The sequence below is a fragment of the Lissotriton helveticus genome, chromosome 8, assembly GCF_964261635.1.
Source record: "Lissotriton helveticus chromosome 8, aLisHel1.1, whole genome shotgun sequence".
NCBI classification, from domain to species: domain Eukaryota; kingdom Metazoa; phylum Chordata; class Amphibia; order Caudata; family Salamandridae; genus Lissotriton; species Lissotriton helveticus.
In genome coordinates this window covers 718,260,671-718,288,259 of record NC_136069.1, presented here as the reverse complement: position 1 = coordinate 718,288,259, position 27,589 = coordinate 718,260,671, and the positions used below count along the sequence as shown (strand labels likewise).

Below are 27,589 nucleotides of genomic sequence, written 5' to 3'. Positions count from 1 at the left end.
GCAACGTCCCGTTATCAACCTAAAGGATTTCAACCAATGGTTGGTATACCGCCATTTAAAGATGGAGGGCATCCATCTGCTGAGGGACCTCCTTCAACCAAACGATTGGATGATCCGCCTGGACTTAAAGGATGCGCACTTGGTCGTACCCATTTTCCCCCCGCACCGTCGCTTCCTGCAGGTTGAAGGTTCGAATTTGTTTCTCTCATCTTCGGACTGTCATCGGCCCCACAGTGCTTTACCAAAGTCCTAAAACAAGTGGTAGAGACTCTGCGAGCCAGGAGGTTTTGACTCATTATTTATCTGGACAACCTTCTCCTTATAGAACAATGTCCAATACAACTCGCAAGCAATTTGCAAGACGCAACAGGTCTTCTCCAAAGCTTGGGGTTTATTATCAACACCAAAAAGTCGACTCTGACCCCGTCTCAAAGGTTGACTTACCTGGGGTTCGTAGTGGACTCAGTATACCACACCATGAGCCTGCCAGCTCGCAAATTTTCCAAGAGCCGCAAGGAACTCCGACGGATGTTGGCGTGCCAATCAACCTCGCTCCGTCAAGTGGCGCGTCTAGTAGGACTCGAGTTCGTCAATCCAGGAGATATTCCCGGGGCTGCTCCACTACAGAGCGTTGCAGTGCCTGAAGGCTTCGCACCTTCGCAGTGGACTTCAATACTCGGATCAAGTCACACTCAACGACGAAATTCGGGTGGAGATGACCTGGTGGCTCAATCACTTTGAAGCTTGGAACAGGTAGGCCATTTTCGGGTGCGAACCAGACCTGGTGATAGAGTCCGATGCCAGCAAATCATGCTGGGGAGCTTGCTGCAGGGATTCCTTTAAAGGAGGAAAATGGTCCGCAGACGAGGGTCAGCTCAACATCAACTGCTTGGAACTGATGGTGGGGTCCTTCGCAATCCAGTGTTGGATGAAGGACAAGGCATCCTGCAATGTGCTCCTGAAGATGGACAATGTATCGGCCGTCTGATATATCAACCATCTAGGAGGAACGAAGTCCAAAGCATTGGCGAACTTGGCCAGGGAATTTTGGACCTTCTGCTTGTCCCACATCGTCTCCGTGACAGCGGAATATCTCCCAGGAAAGTGCAATATCATAGCGGATTGGTGCTCCAGGAGTTGGTTGGACATGAGTCTCTGGCAATTACATCCTCTGACCTTTCTGTGTCTTCACAACCTGTGGGGTCCCTTTTCACTGGACCTCTTTGCCTCCCGGTTGCACCATCAACTTCTGCGTTTTTCCCCAGCTGGAAACCAGATCCCCTGGCGGCAGCAGCAACAGACGCTTTTCTCCAGGACTAGTCCAAGGAGGAGGGATATGCCTTTCCCCCGTTCGCCATGACAATGCGGCTGACGAACCAGGTTTGAAAGCAGCAAGCAAGATAGACTCTCATCATCCCTTGTTGGAGGTCTCAAGTTTGGTTTTCGGTTCTTCTGGAACTTTCTTGAGATTCTCCAATCCTTCTACCCCACGTTCCTGGTCTCCTGAAGAATCCTCAGGGCGACTCTCAACCTCTAGTCCAACAGGGTCGTATGCCCTTGATGGCATGGCAGATTTCGGGCATCATGGACAATCTCTGGGCTATCGACAGCAGCTCAAACTTTACTGGGGGCAGCCTGGGTAGACAGCACTACCAAACGTTACAAATCTGCATGGACCAGGTGGGTCCGTTGGCGTGTTCGGGGAGGTCACGATCCCTTGGGGTGCGAGGTGGTGACTATCATGAGCTTCCTGGCCTCGCTGGCAACGCAGGGCCAAGCACACTGCACTATCAATTCTTATAGACCGGCTATCTCCGCTGGGCATCTCTCGGTCGATGGACACCGGGTGGGAGAACATCCTCTGGTATGCAAACTGTTGCGGGTGTCTTTCACTTCCACCAGAGCCCAGGTATTCCTCATTGTGGGATGTTAACAAGATTCTGCACCTTTTTCAATCCTGGCAGAATAATAGGTACCTTTCCTGCAAAGAGCGGTCAGCGAAGTTGGCCATAATTCTCTGTTTGGTCTCCTGTTGACTCGTGTCGGAGGTCAGGGCATTGGATATCACGAATCGTATATTTATCCCAGAGGGGGTTACGTTCCATGTAATGCGCAGGACTTAATCTGATGCTAGCATCATTTCGTACCGAGCTTTTGATAAATCCCCGAAACTGTGTGTGGTTCGATGCCTCAAGGAATACGAAGCCATGACAAAAGAGACTCATCCTCCGGGTAAGCGCCAGCTTCTCAGTTCCCTAAGGAAACCTTTCAAGACGGTTTCACCACAAACAATAGCTCCTTGGATCAGAAGGGTGATGCAGGAAGCGGGCATTAATGTCTCACAGTTTGGTGCACACTCAGTAGCGGAGCGATGGCCTCCAAAGCGTTCACCTTGGGCGCTAGACTAGAGGACATTCTTAACGCTGCAGATTGGTCCTCGGACTCAATGTTCAAAAGGTTTTACTTTAAACCGGTTGTGAATATGGCATCGTTGGTGGTGGATAACCTTTGAACGAGCATAATCCTCGCCTCCGGTCCGGACATAGAATGAAAAATTTCCTAGTAATCATGACTGAAAGTTTCAATTCTATTAAGGACGCGGAGGTGAGGATTATTCCCGTCCGCGGCTCACGTAGACTGAGCCCTACCCTCATTGAGACATCTTTTTTACGCTGGTCTTCATGTTGAAGCATGTCTATGGCGGTCCTCACGTCGTATGGGATAAGTATACCTATTTGGAATCTGCATTGCTGCTCTGCTATTGTCTGATTAATCTTGTTATAATCTGGATGTTGTGTTACTTTTCACAGTTAAGAGGATTATTTCATCAGTTTGTTTGGCTTCTCCAAGGGTCTGAAAGCTCTAAAACGGACTAGACTTCTCTTGATGTCCGGATGGTCGCAGTCAAGAAAGAGGAGGAGTGTCGGTGACAGCAAGTCCTCAGGGACCACAGACGCCTCTTATAGGAGGCTAGAGGTCATCATATAGACTACAAAAACAATAGATATTGTAGTTTTTTGTTGTTAAGTGCTGAGTTATGGAAAATAAAATAAAGAACAGCATAATCCTCGCCTCCGCGTCCTTAATAGAATTGAAACTTTCTGTCATGATTACTAGGAAATGTTTCATTCTCTCTCGCAGTCCAGAGTGTTACTCTCACCAACGGCCTGAATATCTACTGCAGCTCACCAGCTATACGTAGCTTATGTGACCTTGCACTCTCGCCTGCCACTGTCTTGGGCACTGCCGTCCCTCCATATGGGTACTGCCATTTTGCACCCTAGTGAACAGGGAGGCAAGCAGGTCTAAACATCACCCTCCGCACTAATGCAAGGGCGATAGTATCTCTGGAAGTAGGTGAGGCTTCAAACTCAATCTTGGGAAAGTAAGGGTAAAAGAAACTGCTCACGGGGCTCATTAGGGCATCCCCATTCCAGAAAATTCACAGCGATGGCCCTCTATTCTATCATTTGATTTTCTCCTCTCCGTGAGGTAACTGTAATTGGCTGCCAACTTTAACTTCTGCACGGTGTGAGCGCATTTCCCTTCAAATTGCATCTCAACTTGTTCTAGGTAACTCTGGAAGCTGAAAATGCCAAACAAATGGCCTCAAGTTTAACCTCCAATGGTAAGTTACAAAACGATTTGTGTGCCTCAGGATAACACAGGTGGCAAATATGGGGAGCATGGCTAAGCAAGATGGAAGGTTAGGTGTGTTCCGATGAGGCTCCCTTCTCACCACCACTAATCCTGAAGAATCCTGGTTCCTTAGTTTTCTAAAGCACAAAGGCAGAGTGTAACAGCCGGTGATGAAAGTGGCATGGATCACACCCTAAGAGGTCAAAGTGGCATGGGAGAAGTGGCCTGCTTTCTGTTGAGGCCTGGTGAGCTATGTAGGAGTATGACCTGGGACGTTATTATACCTACCCAGAATACTGGGGTCAGGGTGGGGGCCCAGCTGGCCTAAGAAGCTACAGGCAAACCATCAGTGAGGTCACGGAGATGCCTGGTAAGTGGCAGGCAATGCAGTCATTGATGCGCTGCTTAACGGACGAAGGAAGATGGGGTAGACCTCGCCCGCAAAAATGACAGTGAGTGAGGGGGTGGTTTGGAGGACCTACAGAGGCAGTCACTACATCCCACTGGACCTCAGAGCAGAATTAAAGTGAGGAGCAGTGGTGTGCTGGGGCCACAGTGTACACCAGGTTCCTGAAGGCCGCGTCACCCTATCTAGCTTGCAGGGCTACATGGGGAGATACTGTTTTGGTGGCAAATACCATGGATCAGCTTGGCCAGACTGGCTGATCTATGAGAACCAGCAGCAGAAAGGCTGCAGGCCTGCTGGTTACTGAAGTGGCCAAGGATAAACCAGGACACCATTGCAACAGATAAAAGATTTAACAGGCCGATGAAGACGGCACTGGCATGTATACACAGATAGCCTGGTAACTTCGACAGTGATAGATGTGATGCGGAAATTGAAGTTGAAGATGCACTCACAACATCTGCCTCTTGGAGCCTCAGGGTACTAAGATCGAAGAGTTGGGGTTTAATGATGTACAAATTTCAAGTACACAAGACATAATGGGAAAGGATCATGTTCTAGGTGTCAGGCTCCTCCGTTCTGAATCCTCAGGTCTGTGTTGATGCTCTTACGGGGCCCACCTCTGGACAACCCCAAGTCTGGCATTTAGGAAAAACACAGACTTTTGGGGTAATCGAGCGGGGGAAGGAAAGGGTAGGGACTGCGGGGAGGGAGATCTGAGAAGGATATGAGAAGGAGTAGTTTCTGTCCTGTAACTCCTGTTCTGTAGTAGGGGTATCTCTGTTATAGTCATAATCTAGTGAATAGTCCCGCCCATGTGCGTGGACCCCGGAGCAATCAAAAAAAATCTCTTACAGTGTAAAAAAATGCAGAAAATGCATAGACACTTAAGAGAGAACAACTAGAAATTCCACCATAAAATCCACAAAACAGCAAAGCCTGTACAGATTTCCCTTGCTTAACAGCAAAATCCCTCAGGAATGATAGAGAGAAGAACCTGGACAGACAAGCCCCATAGGCTGCCATTATGTGGCTTAATTAGGATACTGTGCCTTTAAGGAACCTTCCAGAACCTTCTCTCAGTATCCCAGAATGCATAGCAGGTCCAACTTAGCCTCAGTTCTTTTTGAAGGCGCAGAAAACGCCAGACCTGTAGCATTATGAACATGAACAACACTCCACCGGGGAGGCGGGAGGGCGCTTATGACTATAACAGAGATACCCCTACTACAGAACAGGAGTTACAGGACAGAAACTACTCCTTCTGTAGTAGGGGATCTCTGTGTATAGTCATAATCTAGTGAATAGAATGGCAAGCCCATCCCCACACCAAGCGGCGGTGGAGAATAAAATAACGCCACTACTGTGCGAACAGATTCCGCAGCGAAGCCTGCCCAACCTGAGCGTCTGCCCTGGCATCAGTGTCCAGGCAGTAATGCTTAGCAAAGGTATGGACCGACTTCCAAGTGGCCGCCTTGCAGATCTCTGCAATGGGAACATTACGGAGCATAGCTGTCGTAGCAGCCTTGCCCCTGGTGGAATGAGCCTTAGGTTTGCCCCCTAAGGTCTTATTAGCTTTGCAGTAACACAACTGAATGCAGGACACAATCCACCTAGAGATGGACTGTTTAGAGGTAGCAAGACCTGTCCTGACCGAGCCATAATTGATGAACAATTGGTCTGACCTACGAATATCTTTAGTCTTATCAAGATAAAACTTCAGCACCCTCCACACATCCAGGGAATGTAAAGACCTTTCCGCTGGAGATGAAGGATTCTGAAAGAACGTAGGCAAAGTGATAGTCTGGTTGATATGAAAATCAGAAACAACCTTGGGAAGAAACTTAGGGTGAGTACGCATAACAACTTTAGCATTATGAAATACAGTATAAGGTTCTTGGCAACACAATGCCTGAATCTCACTCACCCTGCGGGCCGATGTAATGCCAACGAGGAACGCCGCCTTCCAGGACAGGTGCTGCAACGAAGCCTTATGAATGGGTTCAAAAGGCTCCTTCATCAATCTGGACAGCACCACATTCAGGTCCCATGAAGGCGAAGGAAGCCTGACAGGAGGGAACACTTTCTTCAAGCCTTCCAAAAAATCTTTGATCACAGGGATCTGGAAAAAGGAAGTCTGTGAAGGGCCTTTCCTGTAGGCAGTCAAAGCAGCCAGATGAACCTTAATGGAATGGACATTAAGGCCCGACTGCGCCAGATGAAGCAGATATGGAAGAATGACATCTTCCTTGCATGTCGTAGGGTCATAGTTCTTAGACTTGCACCAGATGCAAAACCTCTTCCACTTGTAAGCATAAGAAGTCCTAGTGGAAGGTCGCTTAGCCTCCTTCAGTATGTCCATACAATCCTCTGGGAGATTCAGATGGCCATATTGCACTATTTCAGGAGCCATGCCGCCAAACTCAAAGACGAGAGGTTGGGGTGCACCATCCGCCCCCCGAACTTCGTGAGAAGGTCCGGCCTGCACGGCAGCTTCATGTGAGGGAGGAGAGATCGGTGAAGCAGGTCCGTGAACCACCACTGTCTGGGCCATTCCGGGGCAATCAGAATCATTCTCGCCCTGGATTGAGACAGCTTGATGAGAACCGCCGGAATCAGGGGAATTGGTGGAAAAGCGTACAGAAAGCCGTTCGACCAGTTGATCCATAACGCGTTCCCCAGCGTCCCCGGCTGGTAGTACCTGGAGGCGAAGCCTCGGCATTTGCTGTTTTCGGCGGTGGCGAACAGATCTACGTCTGGAGTTCCCCACCTTGCGAAGACTTCTCCTAGTACTTCGTCGTTTATGACCCATTCGTGGTTTTCCTGCATGAGTCTGCTCAGTTCGTCTGCCTGAACATTCTGCACACCTGGCAGATGGGTGGCCGTTATCGACAGTCCTCGAGCCAGAAGCCAGTGCCAGATCGCCTGCGCCTCCTGCGACAGAGTGCGCGATCTCGAGCCCCCCTGCTTGTTGAGGTAATACATCGTTGTCGTGTTGTCCGTCTGAACAAGCAGAGAGTTGGTCTGAAAGAACGGATGAAAGGCCTTCAGTGCCAAGTGAACAGCTCTCAGTTCCAGGAAATTGATGTGGTACGTGGACTCCGTCGGGGACCACGTCCCTTGAATTTGCAGGTCTCCGGAGTGCGCCCCCCAACCTTGGAGAGACGCATCCGTCACGATGGTCTGTGTGGGAATGTCCTTGTGGAAGGGAACCCCTCTGAGGAGATTCTCCTTCGAGCACCACCACTTCAGAGACTGAAGAGCATGTAGAGACAGTCGTATCCTGTCGTCCCAAGAACCTCTCCTCTGGTCCCACTGATCCTCCAAGCACTCCTGCAGAGGTCTCATCTGTAGCCGTGCGTGAGGAGTGAGAAAGATGCAAGAGGCCATCGATCCCAGTAGAGAAGACACCGTCCTCACAGTCGTAGACGGAGTGTTCATGAGAGCCTGAGCCTTCCGAACGAGTGATAAACGTCGCTCTTCCGAAGGAGACACGCTTGCTGACAGCGTATTGATGGAGGCCCCCAAGTACTGGATGCACTGTACCGGAATCGGGACCGACTTGGACATGTTGATGTGCAACCCCAGCTTGTTCAAGAGAACGCACGTCTTCTGGAAGTGTGCTTGAGCTTCCGAGAAGGAGGAGGCTTTGATCAACCAATCGTCCAGGTACGGGTAGACAAACACCTTGTTCTTCCTCAGGTGTGCCGCTACCACTGCCATACATTTCGAGAATGTCCTGGGTGCAGACTTCAGTCCGAAGGGTAGCACCGTGTACTGATAGTGATTGGTGCCAACTTGAAAGCGCAGAAATTTCCTGTGTTTGCATGCAATGGGCACGTGGAAGTATGCGTCCTGTAGATCTATGGCACACATCCAATCTCCTCGTTGCAGCTGAGGGTAGATCTGATGCAACGACAGCATGCGAAACTTTTCTCTGCGAATCCACTTGTTTGCCTGCCGCAAATCCAGAATGGTATACACAAAGGGTTAGACCCAATAAAGTCAAGGGACCTGGGTACGTAAATGTTATATAGGAAAGGGGTCCCAGACAGAGAATCAGTATTTGCAATTTAAACAAATATTTCCAAAACAGACAAAGTATGAATGCAAAAAGATTTATTTCAGATTTGCATTATTACCATTCATTGGTTAGATTTCATCAGCATCACAGTACAAAATTCTTATATAAGTGCCCACATACACAACAGGGAGGGGGGTGGAGTGAGGGAAAGTGCCAAAGGTTTAAAGACGGGATGGGGAATAGTCAGATTCGCTCGTGGTAAGTATTAATCACAATTCAAAAAACAATAATTCATGTGATTCCTTGATCCAAGGTCCACGAAAAAAATGCTCATATAGAGTCCAAGATACAAATAGGTGTAGACCACCTAACTCGCCAACAGCTGCTGTTGGTCTAGCTTGGGGGTAGGAGTTGGTGGAGATATAGGCGTCTACGTTTCGACCCACAAGACGCGTAGGATATTAGTCCTTACAAACGGGGTCTTCTTCAGGACGGGATGGTTGTGGGTGGGCAACCACCTATCATACACAGGAGGAGGAACCACGTTGGATTCTTGATCCTGTTAGGTCACAGTACTATAAGTTGTATTCCCATTGGTAAATTAGTGCCGATGGCGAGGGAATAGGCCTGAAAAGAGCGTTACTCAAAGGGGAGTGTACTTCAGCTGCAACGACTTCACCATGTGATTGCGCAACCTCTGTTGAACAATTCAAAATTATAAGCTGAAAGGTGGCCAGTGTGGCTCACGGTTGAGGTGGATTGCAGTGTGGCGGCTCACTCAGGTGCAAGCTTCAATTCATAAGATAATGTTTGTTATTTATCTCCTTCTTATTCCTTAGCAGACCCTGCTGGCAGACACACCACAAGGTGTTGGTAATGGTTGTTTCACGTATTGTCTGCGTTTTTCATTTCATCCCCATAAGATATATTTCTTAGAAAAGTAGCCACCAATCAAGGGAGTAACGGCGGTGTCCAACTAACACCGCCGCCGGGAAGCTCAAAACGAATGCACTTCCAAAACACAGTCACACTCGTTTTTGTCCTTCTTGCGGACAAGAAAGAACCGAGAGTAAAGACCTCTTCCTCTTTGAGACAGAGGTACGTCTTCGATCGCCCTTTTCCTTAGCAGAACGTCCGCCTCCGCCTGAAGCTCGCGCAGTTGATACTGCGAGCTGACGGGAGGAATCGATGGAGGAGGGCTGGTGAAACGTAGACTGTATCCATTGCAAACAATATTCAGCACCCACTTGTCCTGAGTAATTTTTCTCCACTCTGCCAGAAAAAATTGAACGCTTCCCCCCACCGGAGCGGGTAACGGACGAGGGGGAAGTAACAGCTCAGTGACGGGACCCGGCCGGGCCCTTGGTCGCGGTAGAAGACTGTTGACGACCTCTACCACCTTGGCGTTTCTGGAAGGGCCGCCTGTACTGCTGCTGCTGTTGCTGCTGTTGATGTTGTCCAGCAGACTGACCCCTTCCACGACCCTGCGACCCAAACCGACGTTGGTACTGTCGGAAGGGCTTCTTCTCCTTGGGCTTCTCCAAGCCCACTGCCGTCAGGGTCTCCGCCTCAGCCTTCATCCTGGCCATCTCGTCATCCGCGTGTTTCCCGAAGAGGGTATCTCCGGAAAACGGAAGATTCGCCACGCGTTGCTGTGCTTCCGGTTTCAGTGACGTCAACCTGAGCCAAGCATGGCGTCTCTGGTGAATCCCGTGGCAATATCCGTGCGCGGACAGCAAGGATATGTCCGCTGCGGCGCCGATGGCCTGGTTAGAGACCAGCATCCCCTCCTGGACGATCTCCATAAAGTCCTCCTTGCGGTCTCGAGGGACAAGATCTGCAAACTGCTCCATCGAGTCCCACAGGGACCGGTCGTAACGTCCCAGCAAAGCCGAGTCACTGGCGGCCTTCATCGACGAGGCGGATGTCCCACACGCCTTACGACCAGCAGAATCGATCCAGCGGCTCTCCTTGTCCGGAGGCACAGTGGACGCAGGGGAGGTGGCATGAAGCTTACGTGCAGCAGTCACGATGACTGAATCCGGTACCGGGTCCTTCCTCAAGAAGGCTGGGTCTGAGTCCGGAGCCCTGTACTTTTTTAGGATCCTGGAAGGCGCAGACTTCACCGCTGCCGGCGTCAGGAATAGCTGTTCGGCGGGCTCAAGGAGCCCCGGCACCAAAGGTAACAGGGGGCGAGACAAGTGCCTTTTGTGTAATGTCTCAAATATCACCGAGGTAGAAGTCGTAGGCGCTTCAACCTTGATGCCCAACTTCGCCGCTCCACGCAGGAGAACCTCCTGAAATGTGCCTATATCGTCTATCGGAGACACCCTAGTCTCCGGCGAATCGGACAGCGTGGGCGAGTAGGAACGGGTCCCAGAAGCCGAACGTGACCTGGACCGACGCCTCTTGTGGTGACGCCTGGATCGTGAGGAGGATCCATGCCCACTCCGCGATCTGTCCCGTCTCCCCGAGCGAGACCTCGACCTCTTGGGCCTCGGACGCTCCTTCGGCCTCCCAGGGTCAGGAGTCCTAGGCTTCTTAGGTGTCTTCTTCGGCGGCGTCGGAAACTTAGGCATCGACACCGCCCTCGGCGGAACCGGGGGTGGAGGAGTAACCGCACGCGGGGTCTGCGGACCCGGCTTCGGAGGTGGGGTCGGGGCCTTCGGAGGCAGACCCTTCGGCACAGCCGGCCGCGAAGGAGGTGTAGAAGGCTTCATCTGAGTATCCACCCCGGAATGCGCCGTTCCCGGCGAGCCACCAACTCTTGCGGAGTGTGGGGAGCCCCCCACAGTCCTGGGCCTGCCCTTAGGACCTCCAGACGCTGAAGATCGGTGCCCAGACGACGACCGATGGCCCCTCGACGTCGAACGGTCCTTCGGCGTCGACCGATTCACACTTCTCGACGTCGAACCGTGTCTCCGTCTCGACGTCGACCCCGACCAGATCGACGAACCACGAAACCTCGACGACGGGCGATGGTGCCTCGACGGCGACCTCGACCTCTTCGCCGGCCTCGACGTCGATTTCTTGGATCGCTTCGACGTCGACCCTTTGGACCGTCTCGACGTCGACCTCTCGGACCTTCTCGACGTCGATCTCCTTGACCGTCTCGACGTCGATCTCCTTGACCGTCTCGACGTCGGTCTTTTAGAATGCTTCGACGTCGACCTCTTCGGCGCCGGAGACGCCTTCCGTCTCGACGGCGGCCTCGACGACGAGGATCCCCTCGACGACGATGTGCTCGACGGCGAACGGCGGTGTCGCCTCGACGGCGAGCGCCGACGCCGGGCCCTCCGATGTCGACCACTCGACGCCGACACCGACGACGAGGAGATCGACACCGGCTTCGACGGCGGCCGGAACACGTTCCTCGACGTCGACGGGCGACGTTTTCTCGACCCAGAGCCCTGGGGAGACCTGGAACTGGCCGTTGACCGCCCCCTCGACGTCGTGGTCAGCGCAACTGACCCAGACGGAGATCTTGGGCGAGGGCTGGTCTTCCTGCCCCTGGGGAGCCCCCCAGAGGCCTCAGCATGGGTAGAAGGAGCCCCTCCTGACCCACCTCGTGCCTTCAACCTTCTCTCTTCAAGTCCCTGAAGCCTGATCTTCTTCCTCTCCTTCAGGGTCCTTCCAGAGAAGCCTCTGCAGATCACACAGTCCTCAGGAATGTGGGAAGAGGGAAGGCAGAGAATACAGACCTCATGGGAGTCTGACTTGGCCTTCTTCCTTGAGCACTCAGGGCATTTGTCGAATAATGCAGGCATTATGGACAAAAAAGAGTGCAGAAACACAGAAAGAAAGTCACCAAAGTACTTTAAAAGCACCAAAAATCGAAATTAGTGTAAAACACTAACAAAAACCCTTGAAAAGGGAGAGCTCAATGCTCCAGGGTCCTGCTTGCAGGAGCCGGAAAAAAGAACTGAGGCTAAGTTGGACCTGCTATGCATTCTGGGATACTGAGAGAAGGTTCTGGAAGGTTCCTTAAAGGCACAGTATCCTAATTAAGCCACATAATGGCAGCCTATGGGGCTTGTCTGTCCAGGTTCTTCTCTCTATCATTCCTGAGGGATTTTGCTGTTAAGCAAGGGAAATCTGTACAGGCTTTGCTGTTTTGTGGATTTTATGGTGGAATTTCTAGTTGAAGTACTGGACAGTGTAGCCTTTTTGGCTGCATTATCTGTCTTTAAATTCTCTCTTAAGTGTCTATGCATTTTCTGCATTTTTTGACACTGTAAGAGATTATTTTTGATTGCTCCGGGGTCCACGCACATGGGCGGGACTATTCACTAGATTATGACTATACACAGAGATCCCCTACTACAGAACATAGTATAAGCACAGTGTCTACAAAATATGGTATAGCGAAGCAAACGATAAGTAATAATGTGTCAATTGTCTCCCACCCCTCACCTGAAAAGCAAAAAGGTTGAGCCTAGAACATAGAAGAGAGCAGAGGGCAGCGGCAAGTTCGCCTCATGACACTAGGGTTGCAAGACAAAAAACAAAGAAATCATGCAATGAAATATGACCATAGATCACAACATAGAGTTTGCGTTTCCTACGTCACCCTTATTGCATCTACCAATATGCTTTTGAAGTGAGGCCATACGCCTAGCCTAAAGTGGCATCACACGTACCCACTCCGAACCTCTCTCCTATAGCAGGAAGAAAACAACAAAGGAAAGAGCTGATGAAGCTTTGTTTCTGGACTAAGAACAATAACCTCGTCCTTATCCAGTAAGAATCGGTTTGGTGTGCAAATAGAAATCACAAAGTCACCAGCTTCAAATGTTCAAATCAACATCCGACAGTTTCTTTAATGGACACTTAGGTTTTCTAAGAACTGGTCCGCCAGTGATATCTGTTAGAAAGAATACCAACAAAAGGCTCCTCTGCACAAGAACGTGGAATAACAGGTCTCCGCGAGCAGAGGAGTTCGGGGGCTGAAGGAAAACAAACAAAAGACTCCTCTGCACGAGACCCTAAGCAATAGGTCTCCTCCAACCATACATGCCAATATTTCAGGAGAGCAAAGTGGGAGATTTTTTAAAAAAATCAGGAGAATGGGGCCTTTTAATCGGGTTACTGGCATCTATGGGCTTTGGAAGTGTGCTGCTGTAGGATCGGACATTTGAAACGCAAATGCACGTTTTTTTCTTACCATGTCAGAAGCATGGAGCATAATGGCAGGCAGAGAGGATGATGCAAGTGTTGGGCACTGGCCTGGCAGGTTGTTGGCAGTGCATGCACCCCCCACCCCCCTGTGGCAGCCCGGGCTGAAACAGATCAACACCCCCCCCAGCCCCCACTACTTCACAGGTCTTTAAAAGACGATTCCCTTGTTAATGACGCTTTGTTGGTTTTTCACCCCTTCGAGAGCCCCTGCATCGCCACTCTTTGCTGGAAGAATTAGCACTTTACACAATACCAAGCACTGTCAGCTGAAACCCCTGAGGAATCGGGTTTTTTTTTTTTTGTGAAAACTTTTTATTGAAGTTTAAAAACAAGGAAACAGAGAAACAAAACAAGACAAGGCATTATGATAGAAATGTGTCATCATGTGGCCCATGGGGGGGTACAGAAGTAAATCAGATATCATAGCAAACAATAAGTCGGGGGGGGGGGGGGGAGAGGAGACCAGAAGTACACAAAACATCTATATTCCTGCGGAGGAAACATCAGGGTGGGAGGAAGACAAGTCAGTATCACATTCCGACATGGGGGGAGCACATATATCTCCACGGTACGTGTTCCACTGAGACCAAATTTTCCCCCATTTGCCAGGCTTGCCACGGAAAACATAAACCGTTTTTTCTCGAAACATGCACCAATCCATGTTTTGTTTCCACACCAGGACTGTCGGAGGCCTCTGGGCGCCCCATAGCTGGGCAATGTCACGCTTAGCAATCATGTTACCCAAGGTCGCCCATCGAAGCTGCGCCAGGTTGTAGTCATTCGGCTCCCAGACATTCAACAAGCATCTCCGCGCTTCAGGCATTAGCCGCACCCCCGTGACCTCACTCATTACAGCATGCACACGATTCCAATAGCGCAGCACGGCAGGACATTCCCAAATAATATGGAGAAATGTGGCCACCATACCGCAGCCACGCCTACAGACTCCATCCGCCGAGAACCCCATTCGCACCAGACACGGACCAGTCACATACACCCTATGCAGAATTTTGAGTTGGACAAACCGAAGGCGTGCCGGGATAGCCACCTCTTTAGGGGAAGAGATCGCGGCCTGCTAGTCTTCATCATCGAGCTCCGGACCATCACTGGTCCACAGCCCCCGGAGGCCATCCAATGGATCAATCCTGGTATTAATCAACTTTTTATAAATGAGCGAGATCGTGCTATCAGGGAGGAATCGGGTTTTTGCTTGTAGGAATCGGGAGGCGGGAGACTAGCCTTCAAATCGGTAGTCTCACGCCTGAATCGGGAGGGTTGGCATGTCTGCCTCCAACAGAGGAGTTCAGCGGCTGCGGGAAATGCACAGAGGCTCCTCTGTATGAGACCGGAGAAAACGGCCCTCATCAAACAGAGGAGCGTAGCGAAGGTAAACGGTCAATTCGCCTTTCACTTTGAGGCGATCTAAAGAAAAGGTGCCTGCGCACTCTTATCGCCCCAAACGTCGTGGTTCTCTGAAGAAGTCTGCAATAGGCCCAATCAAGGAATTATCGGCGCCGCAGAAATCCATCCGTCGCCTCTTAACCCTGCAACCAGCTTTGCGTGAGTGTCACGTGATTCGTGACTCGCAAAGCCTGCTGGGAATCGTAGTTCTGGCACAGGATCGTCCCGAAAACAGCCACGTCAGCAACAAAGGCAGGCAGTGAATTACCGGCAGTGGAATCGTGACACGAGGTTTAAGTTAATCACAGGTTGTTGAGGTTGAAGTTTATATTGATCAGGCATGCTGCCTGTTATGGGTTTGTGCCTTCGGTAGTCCTCCACTCAGACTGGGAAGACGAGGTTTCTAGGTGATGAGCTGGGGCCCACGGAGACAAAGGAGCATTCCATTACTTGTAATCTCTTCAAGTCTGTTTGGGATGTATATTCTAGTTCTCTAGTTGCTTGGGTTGATAGGGTGTATTTAGTTTACTCTGTGAACCTACATCTAGTTGGATGGGCGCAAAGTTCCATTTCTTTTGGGTTGGCTGATTGGCACCCGTCCTTGCCTGAAAGTGGGGTATTTGTTTGTTGGTTTGGTTAGCAACACCAACCAGAAGGAGCAAGGGGTGGACCTAACATAAGGGTGATAAGATACGAACAGGCAGAAAGACAGTAACTTGGAAGGTGAGAGGTCTTAATGCACATCCCAAATGATACAGGGGACAAACAAACCTGAAGCAACAAAGTATGATAGATATGCTTCACAAGATCCATTTGATGGAGGAGTAGGTGATTAAGTTGCATATTAAACACAGAGAAAAGGGGTTTGAAATCTCTTAATCGAATTACTCTAAGTGGGTATTGACATAGGAGGCCTTTGCGGTCCGTTTTAGCCACAAGATGCCATCGTAGACCTAGAGGGGAGATATACTGATGTATGCAGCTGTATCGATTGAAATGATCACAGAATACAAAGCAAGGAACCTGCATAAACAAAACGTGCCAAGCAGTGTACAGTAAGAGGTATAAACAAGACAACCACATGAAAAAAGAGGCAACCCAAACAAAATACACATAACTAGGCAGAACACAAAAATGGAATCCAGTAGCAATGCAAACCGAAATAAAAGACCAAGTATGGAAAAACAGCTGTATGGTTGCGACGGATCACAAGGAAACTCAGCAGCAAGGTCCGTTGCTAGCCACGGCATACTGATCTCACAGCGAAGAAACAAACTGAAGCTTTGAGGAGGAGCACATGGGAAAAGAATAAACAAGGTTCTAGCAACCTGGAAACAAGAGAACAAGGAAGCAAAAGCCACAAAACAGGAAAGCCTCGAATGGAGGGCGCACAGGAGAGAAGAGTACAGAAGGCAAAAAGGGTCCGAATGCCTGCAAGATCTAGGAGACAAAACATAGAATAAAGACCCTCCACCAGGATATGATCTTGGCAGTGTTTGGAGACAGAAAGAACTAGGGGCCATGAAGCATCAGGAAGGTGTGCGGAAACTCGAACATAAAGTTGATCTGGAAATACCAAGTGTAAAGTGTATATAGTCTTATTCAGGGATAAACGCAGGAACCCACACGGCCTTCTTGGGTGTACCCTCGTGGCTGGATAGTAGAACGATAAAAAAAGGCTACTGAAATGGGAGAAACCCAAGTCTCATATGTTGAGGATGGGGACTGAGGCAGTGGAGAAAGTAGTTACCTAAGTAGAGGTTAATGATAAATTTAAGGAATGCCTAATGGAATCCTACAAAGAACAATTATGCCACATATCACGTACTTCAGAAAACAGTGTATGTAATTTGTTTCAGTATTCAAGGAGACTGTTAAAGTTCCAGCTTTAGTGAGAGTGCTGTGCCAGCTGTACCCTTTTGAATGATGCCCTGTAGTCCTTGACCAAGCGGTTCCATGGGCCTCTGGCTGAAGATAAATGAAAAGGCATCAAAAATCCTTCTATGTACCTACACTGCGGGGAGTAGATATTGCCTGGTGTGCGGCGGCGCGGAAGCGGCGGCGAAAGGCGTTGGTGCGCGCGGAGGCAGAGGTGGGAGAATTGGAGCGTCTGGGACGATCGACGGGGGAGGCTTGGGAGGTGAGCCAGCTTCTACTGGTGCAACAGTCTTATGCGGCGCTCATTCTAGATGAGGCTAGACAGGTGTGGCTAGCCACATGCAGTAGAATCTACCAGTGGGGAGATAAATCAAGAAAAATGCTACATCGGCTCTATCTAGGAGTCTTCCATGCGCAGAAGTTGCCCGGGATTTTAAATGGAGCAGGGGAGCTGGCAGAGAGCTTCGCCATGTATTATATGGATCTATATGCCCCTCGGGAGTGCCTGTCGGCTGATCTGGTTGACAAATTCATAGCTGACCTGCCCCCTAGGGTGGTGTCCGATGAAGTACGAGATAAACTGGAACTTCCCCTGACGGATGAGGAACTGGGCATGATCCTGGGGGGAGTCGAACTCTGGGAAAGCCCCCAGTCCGAATGGTTTCCCCAGTGAGTTCTTCAAGAAATACAATACTCAGTTGGCCCCGCACTACCAGGTGGCGTTGGAGGAGGCCAGGGCTCGGGGCAGGCTGCCCCCGGATTGGAGGCATGCGGAGGTGGTAGTATTCCACAAGCCGGGTCGTCTCCCGGAGCAGCACGCTTCCTATCGTCCGATCTCGCTCCTCAACGTGGAGGCCAAGGTGTTGGCCAATCGCCTCCTCCCCCATATCTCGGGACTGGTCCACCCGGACCAAGCTGGTTTCATGCCTCAGAGGGCGACCAGATACAATATCAGAAGGGCGCATGTGGCGATGGCGGCGCTTAGGGGCACTGGGCAGCATGCTGCGTTTCTCCTTGCTGACATGGACAGGGCATTCGATTCTTTAAGTTGGGTGTATTTGTTCTCGCTGCTTCCGCGCCTTAATCTTGGACCTCGCTTCCTGTCCTACCGGCGCCTTCTATACACCGACTTAACGGCCTCGGTTCGCGTTGCGGGAGAGGTCTCCTCTAAATTTCAGATTCAGCGTGGTACCCGACAGGGGTGCCCTCTGTCGCCTTACTTGTTTGCCCTGGCTATGGAGCCTCTAGCAGCGTGGATGCGTATAGATGCGCAGATCAGTGGGTTTTAATGGGCGCAGGGCCCGTCAGACAGAACCGCGATCTACGCAGATGACGTCCTCTTCTTCCTCACGGACCTTAATAGATAAGGGCCGCGCCTTTTGCGGATCATGCAGATTTTTGGGGAGACATCGGGGCTCTATATGAACCCCGGTAGCGGTAGGTGGACTTAAATACCTGGGGGTCTTCCTGTCGGATGTCATGGCCGTGTCCTGGGAGCGGAATCTGGTGCCGGTCTGGGATCGCGTACGAGCCGACCTCAAAACCTGGCCGCGTATGCCACTTACCATATATGGCAGGTCGGCGATTTTTAAAATGGTGGTGCTCCCCCGCCTGCTGTATCAACTGCAGCATCACCCATACCCGATATCCCCAAGCTGGTTTTGCCAAGTAAACCCTGCGTTGGGTCAGTTCCTGGGGGGGGGCGGCGGGGACGGGTGGCGACGAGGGGGCGGTACATGTGGCGTTGCGCACGTGCTTCCTCTCCACCTATTGTGGGGGTCTAGCGACCTCGGATATCCTCTCCTACTACCAAGCCTCCCTTCTACTGGTGCTGAATGAGTGGTGGTACGGGGATAGGACTGACCTGGCATATGCCATGGAACGCTACCCGATGGGATCGAATACACTACACACCATCCTCTACTCGGCATCACTGCGGAGTGCGCTGCCGGCGGCCACTCGGGTGCTGTTTCACATCTGGCGGCAGGCTTAGCGCCGGATGGGGTGGTGGAACACCCTGAATGCGGAGACTCCTTTGTGGCATAATGGACGGTTTCCTGCCCTGGCATCGCTGCAAGGCTTTAAGGGGTGGGATAGCATTGGCATCTCGACCTTGGGGGACGTGATGCAGGGCACGACGCTTAAGTCCTTCCAGGATCTTAGGGAAGGCTTTGAGATGCCCAAATCCCAGTTTTTCAGATACCTTCAATTTCGCCACGCCTTGTTCCTCAGCCTAGAGGGGTTGGAGACTCTCCCCGAATTCTGCCCGCTGGAGGCAAAAGTGTTCATGGGGGATCTGGAAACAAAGAAAATATCACGCATTTACCAGACACTGGTCACACACAGTTCCCCCACACTACAGAAGCCTAGGGAGCATTGGGAGGAGGGCGTGGGTGGGCTAGAGGAGGAGGACTTGAGTGTGGCGCTGGCCGCACCCGGGGTGCCGCCATAGCTATGCGTCCTCGCCTTATCCAATTCAAGTACCTACATAGGGTCTACTTTACAAGGGTTCCTCTTTGGCGGGCGGGACTGAATGGCTCACCAGACTGTCTCCGCTGTCACAGGGAGGAAGGGACGTTTCTACACACAGTCTGGAACTGCGGAGCTCTTAATCGATTCTGGAGTGGGGTCTTGGTCTGTCTGTCAGAGGTATTGGGGTGGGAGCTTCCCCGCACTCCACAGTTTGCCTTATTGCATGTCATGGATGGGGTGGGGGGCAACATATACAAACGACACTTGATGTTGCTGGGCCTCACAACGGCCAAGAGAGACATAGCTAAAGGGTGTACAGAACCACAGGCCCCATCGGTGGCTGTCTGGAAGAGGGGATTTGATTTTTACATGGGACTGGAGCGGCCGATCTTTGTGGCCAGGGGGTGCCTGCGGAAGCATTTTAAAATTTGGAAGCGCTGGGCGGATTATAGGGGGGTGTGGCTGGAGCCCCCAGTGGGGCAAGATGATCTTACTCAGGAGGGGTGATGGGGAGAATGCAGTGGAGTGTGGGGCGTGGAACGGATGAGACAAATGGGCTTGCCTATATTTTTCTTTTTTTGGCTGTATGTTATTTATTGTGATAGAACTGGATCTAGAGCTGGCTGTGCGAATGGGGGGGGGGGGGTTGGTTGGGATGGGTGTGGGGAGTTGGGGGGGATGGGGGTCTGGGGCGGGAGGACTGGGGGAGGGGAGGTTGGGTAGGAGGGGGGTTGTTTTTCTCCCTTGTTTCATTTTTAAATGTATGCATCTACAGTGAAAAGTCGATTGCTGCTGATGCTAATCTGTCAATACCTGCAAGTCTTCCCTGGGTTACAGGGCCCTGCATTACTTGTGCAATCTGACAATAAAATTTCTATGGCCAAGAGAACACATCACAGCAGGCAAAGCATCGAACACAAGGCTTAGAAAAATGTAACGGATAGGTGCAGTAAGAGTACAGAGGCCACAGCACTGTTTAAAAGTAAAACATATGGCTACAACTCTCAAAGGTATGTTCCTCCATCCAAATCCAGCACAGGAAGACGATGTCAGAGAAGCATGGATATATAACACAAAGAAGGAATGTGCTGAGCGCTTCACATTTTCAAAAACAAAACCTTGTGACATTAGTCCCAGACACAAAGGAACTCTATGCATACCTTGTTATCCTTCACTGTGTAGTGGCACAAACTTTGTCTTTCTCCAAACCTTTCTGGAATTTCTTCTGCAATTCGATCAGGGTCAACGGTCAGGAAATGTTTAAGATCATTATGAATTTGAGAAATATTTTGAGGACAGTTCATTTCCTTCAGCCATGTGCCACTATCTTCTTGAGGACAGTTGCAGGTTTCATGGTACACAGGACCTGTGAGCAAGATAATTTATTAGGTATTGAAGACAAACAATTTGAGACAGGGTAATGTCAGTTTTGCTATTATGGTGGCTGCTTGCATACCCAGTGCGAAGTCCCACCTAGTATCTGCTATGTGGCAGCGACTCAATGTATGAGTAAAGAGACCTTGTGTTTCAGAGTTTCTAATGATTGTCAAAGTAACCATAAGGCCATGAGGTTCAGAAAATACAATATCAGTGCACATACAAATAAGTATCGTGAGGGGAGTTCTATGTAAAGCAAGTATGACCACATGTGAGTTTTTCTTAAAATTTTTTTTCTTCTTTATTAATAAAAAACATAAGAGGCATAGCCTCAATTAGAGAAACAATATACATTATTACAAAGTAAATAAAAACATGTTACATTTTTTTTTACACAGATATCATAGAAAAACCAAAAAAAGTCGACACGGCGTTTCGGTGCTTGCATGAAGATATGACACCTTCTTCAGGACGGTTAATCTTGTTAGTTAAAAACAAATGTTGTTCTAGTAAGAGATCCCTCCGTTTGCTTTCAGGGAAAATGCTCTTATGGCTTCCACTTTGTATGATTAAAAATGACACCTGTTATTAAAAATCAGGGCTGGCAATGAAGCTGTATGGAGAATGGCCACCGTATCTTGTTCTTACTGATAGACCTTTCCCAGTGGGATTACCTCGTAAATCGCCGTATTTAAAACATGGGGACTTCTATCTTCGGAGGGTCGGCAAGCGTTACTGTACATTTATACTTTTATCGCCGAAAGTTGCCTTTTGTAATTAGCGGTATTCTTCAGCGCGAGTGTCGGCCTCCCTGCCTTCTCCGTCCTACAGCTTCCGGGTCTCGTATGTGCACTGATATTGTATTTTCTGGACCTCATGGCCTTATGGTTACTTTGACAATCATTAGAAACTCTGAAAGAAACTCTGAAACACAAGGTCTCTTTACTCATACATTGAGTCGCTGCCACATAGCAGATACTAGGTGGGACTTCTCGTAGTAAATCTTGTAAACCCCGTCCCAGATAGGATCAAGGGGGAACTCCCTGTCTTGTTTTGAGATGCATACCCAGTGCTACTGCAACTAAGTTAAACGTGGTATTCGTCAAAAACATCTCTGAGAAGAATTTGGAGATTCTGTTTACATCTGAAAAGCGTATTTTCAAAGGTTTCTGGTGTCTTCCATACAATTCTAACATAAGACTGAGGGAATGGAATTTAATTTTGTTACTATGGCTTGTGACCAGAGCACTCTATGGAGAGTAACTAATCTGTATTGGATCAAAGAAGCAATTATCTTATCCTTGAAGATACTTGTGCATATCTTAAAACAAACATCACTAGGCAGTGAAGGTCTATGGCCTTACTCCAGTATAGTATATCATTTCCTAATTATCATTTCATAAATGTTTATTTTCATTAATAACTGTAAAGATTTTGGAGGAGACCAGGCCTGTTTTCTCTATTTCATTCACTATCTTCGGAAGGTCGGGGTGTTTTAGGCTGTAGGAATTTAGAAAATTCCATATGGAGCAGTGAGTGTCTATATTGTACTTCTGCAAATGAAAGGGGTCTGTAACTCTCTTTTACCACAGAAAGTCACTCCTTAACATCTTTGTTTATAATCCCTTCCTTACCGTATCTCAGTATCTATCTAAGTTTCATCTGGTTCATGGCAATCCTGGGGTCCCCGTCCCTATGGCCACTGACCTATCTTCTATAGTGAATTTGAGAAACAGATCTGTGTTTGACGCATAAACGCTTGAAATGTGCAGGCTGCATTAGGTATCCAATTCCATTTATACACTCCACAAGGAGGGGTAAAAAATACTATTAACAGAGCATGCTCCTAACACTTGAAAAAACAAATTCTAATAAAAAAATTATCTTGCACATATTTATCAACAGGCTAAGACAAACAAGTACCAAAACATTTACAAACCTAACCTGTGATCTCACCAGATTACAAAGTCAGCAAAACATAACACACACCACCAAGAACAACAGGAAAACACATTCAAATATATACATATATAAAAAGTGCTTTCAAATCCACAGCATGTTTGAAGTACGGCCAGCAGCAGTTATTTTCAGTCAACGTTAATATTTTTCATTGCAATTTTTTAATTGTTCTTCTTATAGATGTGGGTTATAATGCTTTACTGACTAGGTCTATAATATGTTCAGGTCACTCGTTCTTCTCCCTGTCCCAACACACAGAGATCAGTTGAGGAGTACCCCAAGGATTCTCGCTCAGCCCCACTGTTGTGTGTCGATTTAGATACCGTATACAGGTTTCCCGATTTATGTCCTTATATAAGCACAATTCTCATTGCCCTTATTTAGGCATAAAAATCCTCCCCTTATTTAGGCGTTATCCATGCTAACCAAATACAGGAAATGGCCACCTACATCCGTCCATCCACGTCACAACGAGTTCTTGGAAAACCAGACTCTTAAGCCTTTAGGACTTCCCCTTGCTTGGATTATTGATTTCTCCAAGAACTCATTTATTATGCATGAACATCTATTCCTTAGGGGTTCATTCATGACGTTCCTCTGCCCGACTTATACGTGAATACTGGCATTCCTAAACACCTTCAAGGTATAAATATACCTTCACTTGCCATGGCAAATGACGGTTCAGCTGCATACTTGCATGGCACAGCTACGCGGCTCCCCACAGCAAGTTCCGAAGGAATTTGAGTCCCCGCCTGACGGACTGACCAGACGCTGTCTTCCTCCTCGCAGAGAATCCAGCTCCAGTGTTTCTGACTCCCCTTGCGGGGTGTTAGAGATCGAGACCCGTAAAGCGATTCCAACCTCTCATTCTAAGGTATGGAGCAGACAAGAACCTAGAGGGACTTTTGGCAAATCTTGGCAACACCAATCCAAACTATAGCTAAACTAGACTATAGAAAAACAGCACCTACTTCTTACTTCGTACTACACTTAGGTTAGGTACACTGGGGTAGAACTAGCTAGAAGCACCAGATGAGTATTCACATTTTAGCCCGTGTTAATTATGTATGTATTTTTATGAATATATGTCTCTCTAGATAGTTCTTGGGGGAGGTGTAGAGAAAACAACGCATCATTTTTTAATTAATGTTTTGTTAAAAAGACTGACCCTGATTTAGGAATACAAGATGGCTAGACGCTACAGCCGCTTGTCCAATTAAAGTAAATGAAACTATTTTATTGTCTGGCTACAATCAGGAGAAGTGCACTCAATATAGGAACAGGACTTGTGTTGTATGAGTGAAACTGTTAGCTATTGTTTCCACGATTCTGAGACTGTTCTGATTCTAAGGGAAAAAAAGTTGTCATATTTATGCGGTTGTAAGAAACTAATCCCTTCTTGTTTATTCGTGAAGTTTCTAGTGACCTCTGAGTTAGCTGGCACACACAAGTAATTACGTTTAATGTACTCAATAGAGGCATACTGACCTCAGTCCTATGCCACAACTATAGTGTATATTATTCCAATGCGCAGAGCCTATCAGGGATATAGGAACTACACTACATGGCGCCTAACGGTTTGGTAAGGCACTAATTTAACGCTAGATGTAACTCAGTCGTGCTTTTCTCAGAGACCCTTTACTCATAATACTCCATAAGATGTCTGGAGTGGGTAGAGATAATATCCGCCATAGCTGAGTAGGACAAAAATCCTATGTGTAAGCTGTTTGGCTTGTTCAACGTTGAAGCATACAGTGTTCCAAAATATTGTGCACCTTATCTATGTTCCCTTGAAACTTGCTATGCAATTTTCATTAAACAATGACCGAAAACGGCACAAACACCGGAACAGGTGGAGCTGTTGTGGATTTGGGGGTCCTTTCCCAAAGGAGCAGGGTCACCCTATAGTCCACAGGTCCGGAATACAAACTGAGACCAACTCTGGAGCACAGAGAGAAAGGATATTTATTACTATCTCAAGAGAGAGAAAGCATCAACAACAGACACCCATAGCTGTCTGAGGAGGCAGTCTGCTGAGTGCTTTGGTTCTGTACCTTATATACCCTTCATCCCCACCCTGTGCGTGCTAGGTGAACAATAACAAACACCAATAATTTACAGACAACCAATGGTCAGTTTTGATATAATCAACAGGTGGTGGCTGTTTGACCCCTGCAGGGCATAGGTGAAAAAGGCATGATTATATGTCAAACAAAGGTTAATCTGGTAAGTCCACAGATGGTAGCGGTGAGGCTCCTGCAGGGTGTAGGTGAAAAGCATGTTTATACGGCAAATAGAATTCAATCTGATAAGTCCGCAGATGGTAGTTGTTGGACCCCAGTAGGGCACAGGTGAGAGAAATGATTACACAGCAAGCAGAGGTCAATCTGATAGGCCTGCAGATGGTAGCTGTTGGACGTCTGCAAGGAGTAGTGTGCAGGGTGAGGACGATAAACATCTGGGGAACTCCCTGTCCGACTGGTTGAGCATGGACTGGTCAGTTTGTGGCAGGTCAAAGCAAGAACAGGGTGTGAGCATCTGTGCGGGAATATGACAGATCAAAAGTGGAGCTCCAGAGTGTTCGTGATACAGAGAGAAGGTCAGTCATGAAGCGTATAGCAGAAAATGGTGGAGTGAATGGCAAGATAACAGACCTACTTTGCCACACTGCACCCGGCGATGTTACAGCAGCTTTTGATTATACAGGTTTTAATGAAACCGATGAGAATGCTATAATCATTCCTCCAAATTTAAGGAGAGTCTTCACTCTAAAATTTATAAGACATGGCCTAACACCAAGAGGTGGCAGGGGTGGGGAATTTGTATCGCCCGACGCCCTGGACATGAAGATTCTTGTTGCCGTCAAGAAGTTTTATTGTCTACTTAGTCCTCTGGACAAGTAGGCATTATCTTTAACCCATGTGCGTCTAATATAATTACATACAAGTTATCTCCGATTGGAATCTTAAATCTTAGTAAATGCGCCTCTTTGCAAGTTATTACGGTAAACCTGGCTGCAGCTGTGAGCAAGTTGGTGCTGACCGTCAATCTGAGAGGTGGAGACCTCGCACTGCTAGGATGCCAGTGAGCGATATCGGCTTCCATATTAGTTATGCTTTCGGGTGCTAAAAGTTGCTGCACATGTGCGATTGATAAAACAATAAAAACATGAAACTAGTGGTGCCGTGCGGATTCCCCTTCAGGGGTAAAGGCCTATGTTTGCGGGGTCAGAGAAGGTACATGTCGCACGTTTCAAATCCATAAGAGTGGACAGGAATGCTGTGTATGCAAATGCTCAGAAAGAGTAGTCAGAGGAGCCCTGCGAGCTCAAGTTGAGGGAAACTGAACAAGGAGAATGTGGTGACCCTGGATGCATCAATTACGTAAAAGGTTAAGGATATAAGATGTACTTGTTTGATAAAAAGCACACAGATGCCTCACTGCTTAAAAGCCCCTGAAGTCCGCGTGAAATAACACCAGAGAGCCTGAAAACCAGTAATGTACAGCGTACAAAGTTCCTGATTCAAGGACCGCTGGGACGTTCCTCTATACACTATGCAGAAAAATTACATGCTGCGATTTGTGACGCCATTTTCCACAGGAAAGCCCTTTCTGTCTAAAGCAATAGATCTGCTCATTTCTGTAGTAGGCTCTGAAGACCGAAAATAACAGGCTTGTAGAAACATTTATGGCAGAGATAAGAGATACACGGGCACCTGTCAGGTCACAGCCCTGCAGGTAAGAATGACACCTATTTGCGTTAGATAGTTGGAGAACTCTAGGAGAACTCCTGCGCACGCAGTCTAGGCCACAAAAAAGGAGAATATAATAAGGAGCACAAGAGGCCCCTCAGGCAGGCACAACGATGAGCCGATAGTAAGCAACACACAAGTAACTGTTAACATGTGAACTCCTCAACGTGGCTTTGACCATACATGCTAACATTTGGAAATTATAAAGAGGGTGGTTTAAAATAAATTTAAAAAGATTGTGACACTATATTTTGTCCATAGACCTTAATTGAAGCAGAGGTATTTTCAGGCAGCAAACTGATAAAATAAAATTGTTTAAACCAGGAGTCTACTGCAAATCGGGTCTGTTGGCATCTATGGCTCCAACAGTTTTATTTGGCATCCAGATTGGCTCATACGGAGCAGCAGAGACGAAGTGATGTGTGGGAGGATGGGGGCCTCCACCTCAGTCAGTCAGAGATTAACAGTGTCAAGATTGATAAAAATTACATGCCCAGTGCACAGCAGGAGCTCCCAGGTGGCACTTACTAAAAGCGCAAAAACTCAACTAGTGGGTACCAAGTCCCAACCATAGGCAGGCAGCAATGCTCAAGGCTTCTTTTAACATCTCATCTCAAAGGCATTTGTTTCCAAGAGGAGGTGGTACTGAAAGAGTACCTGTTATATTGTACCAGCTTGTATTATGCTGGCCTGTGTCACCTTACTTATGATGTACCTGCATTCTATCTTTGAGGTCATCATGCAGTGGACACTGACAGTTTAACCAGCTGCGTCTGGTAGGGATCGTTCTGTGTTTCTCCTGATATTAAAGTTACTTCAAGAAATCATCCAATCCCAATCTTGTTATTTACAACAGTACCATTCCTTCCTTTCTTCACTGGGAGCTCGATGATGGTGTTAAGTGCACCCACTGTGCTCCCCAAGCTGCCCATTCCTACTTCTCCCTGGCTTACCCAGTTTCCTAACTTCACTGTATTCTGTTCCCGTTCAAGTAACCTAACTGATCAGCTGCTACAATTTGTGTTTCACCATGCATGGCCCGCTTATCCTGAGCCGGAGCCCAGACTCTCATGGGGATTATCAGGCTCCCATGGCCAAACGCTTGTAGTCTGACCTGCGCTCTCTCTCCCTCCACTTTGCTCAGGTATTTGACTCCTTTTCTCTAAATACCTACTCTACTTAATGCCAAACCATGATCATAAATTCCCACCTCAGGCTGTTCTCTAATACCCCCATATCTGCTTTGTGAATCCTTCAGTTGCTTGTGACCAGCCTGTCTCTTCATCCCACCACTCACTGAACTTTTAGCACCACATTATATAGTGCTGTATCCCAGCCGTTCACTAGTTCTCCCCCATTAGCCAGTACTTGTTGTTGATATTATAGTGCTTCACACTTCACTTTTTCTCTTTTCAAGCTTATAAAAACAGACTTTACCATTACTTAATAGGATGCTATTCAGCGACCTTAGAAGGATGGATGGTGGAAGCTGCCCTGCCAGGG

General features: G+C 48.4%; 1 protein-coding gene across 1 annotated transcript in view; it reads right to left on the bottom strand.

Moving 5' to 3' along the window:
• POGLUT2 (protein O-glucosyltransferase 2) overlaps positions 1-27,589 on the bottom strand; it is a 310,611-nt gene that overhangs the window by 172,892 nt on the left and 110,130 nt on the right. The window contains exon 3 of the mRNA XM_078657503.1: positions 20,159-20,364. Coding sequence (XP_078513629.1) covers positions 20,159-20,364 — 206 coding nt within the window. The remainder of the gene's footprint in view (positions 1-20,158; positions 20,365-27,589) is intronic.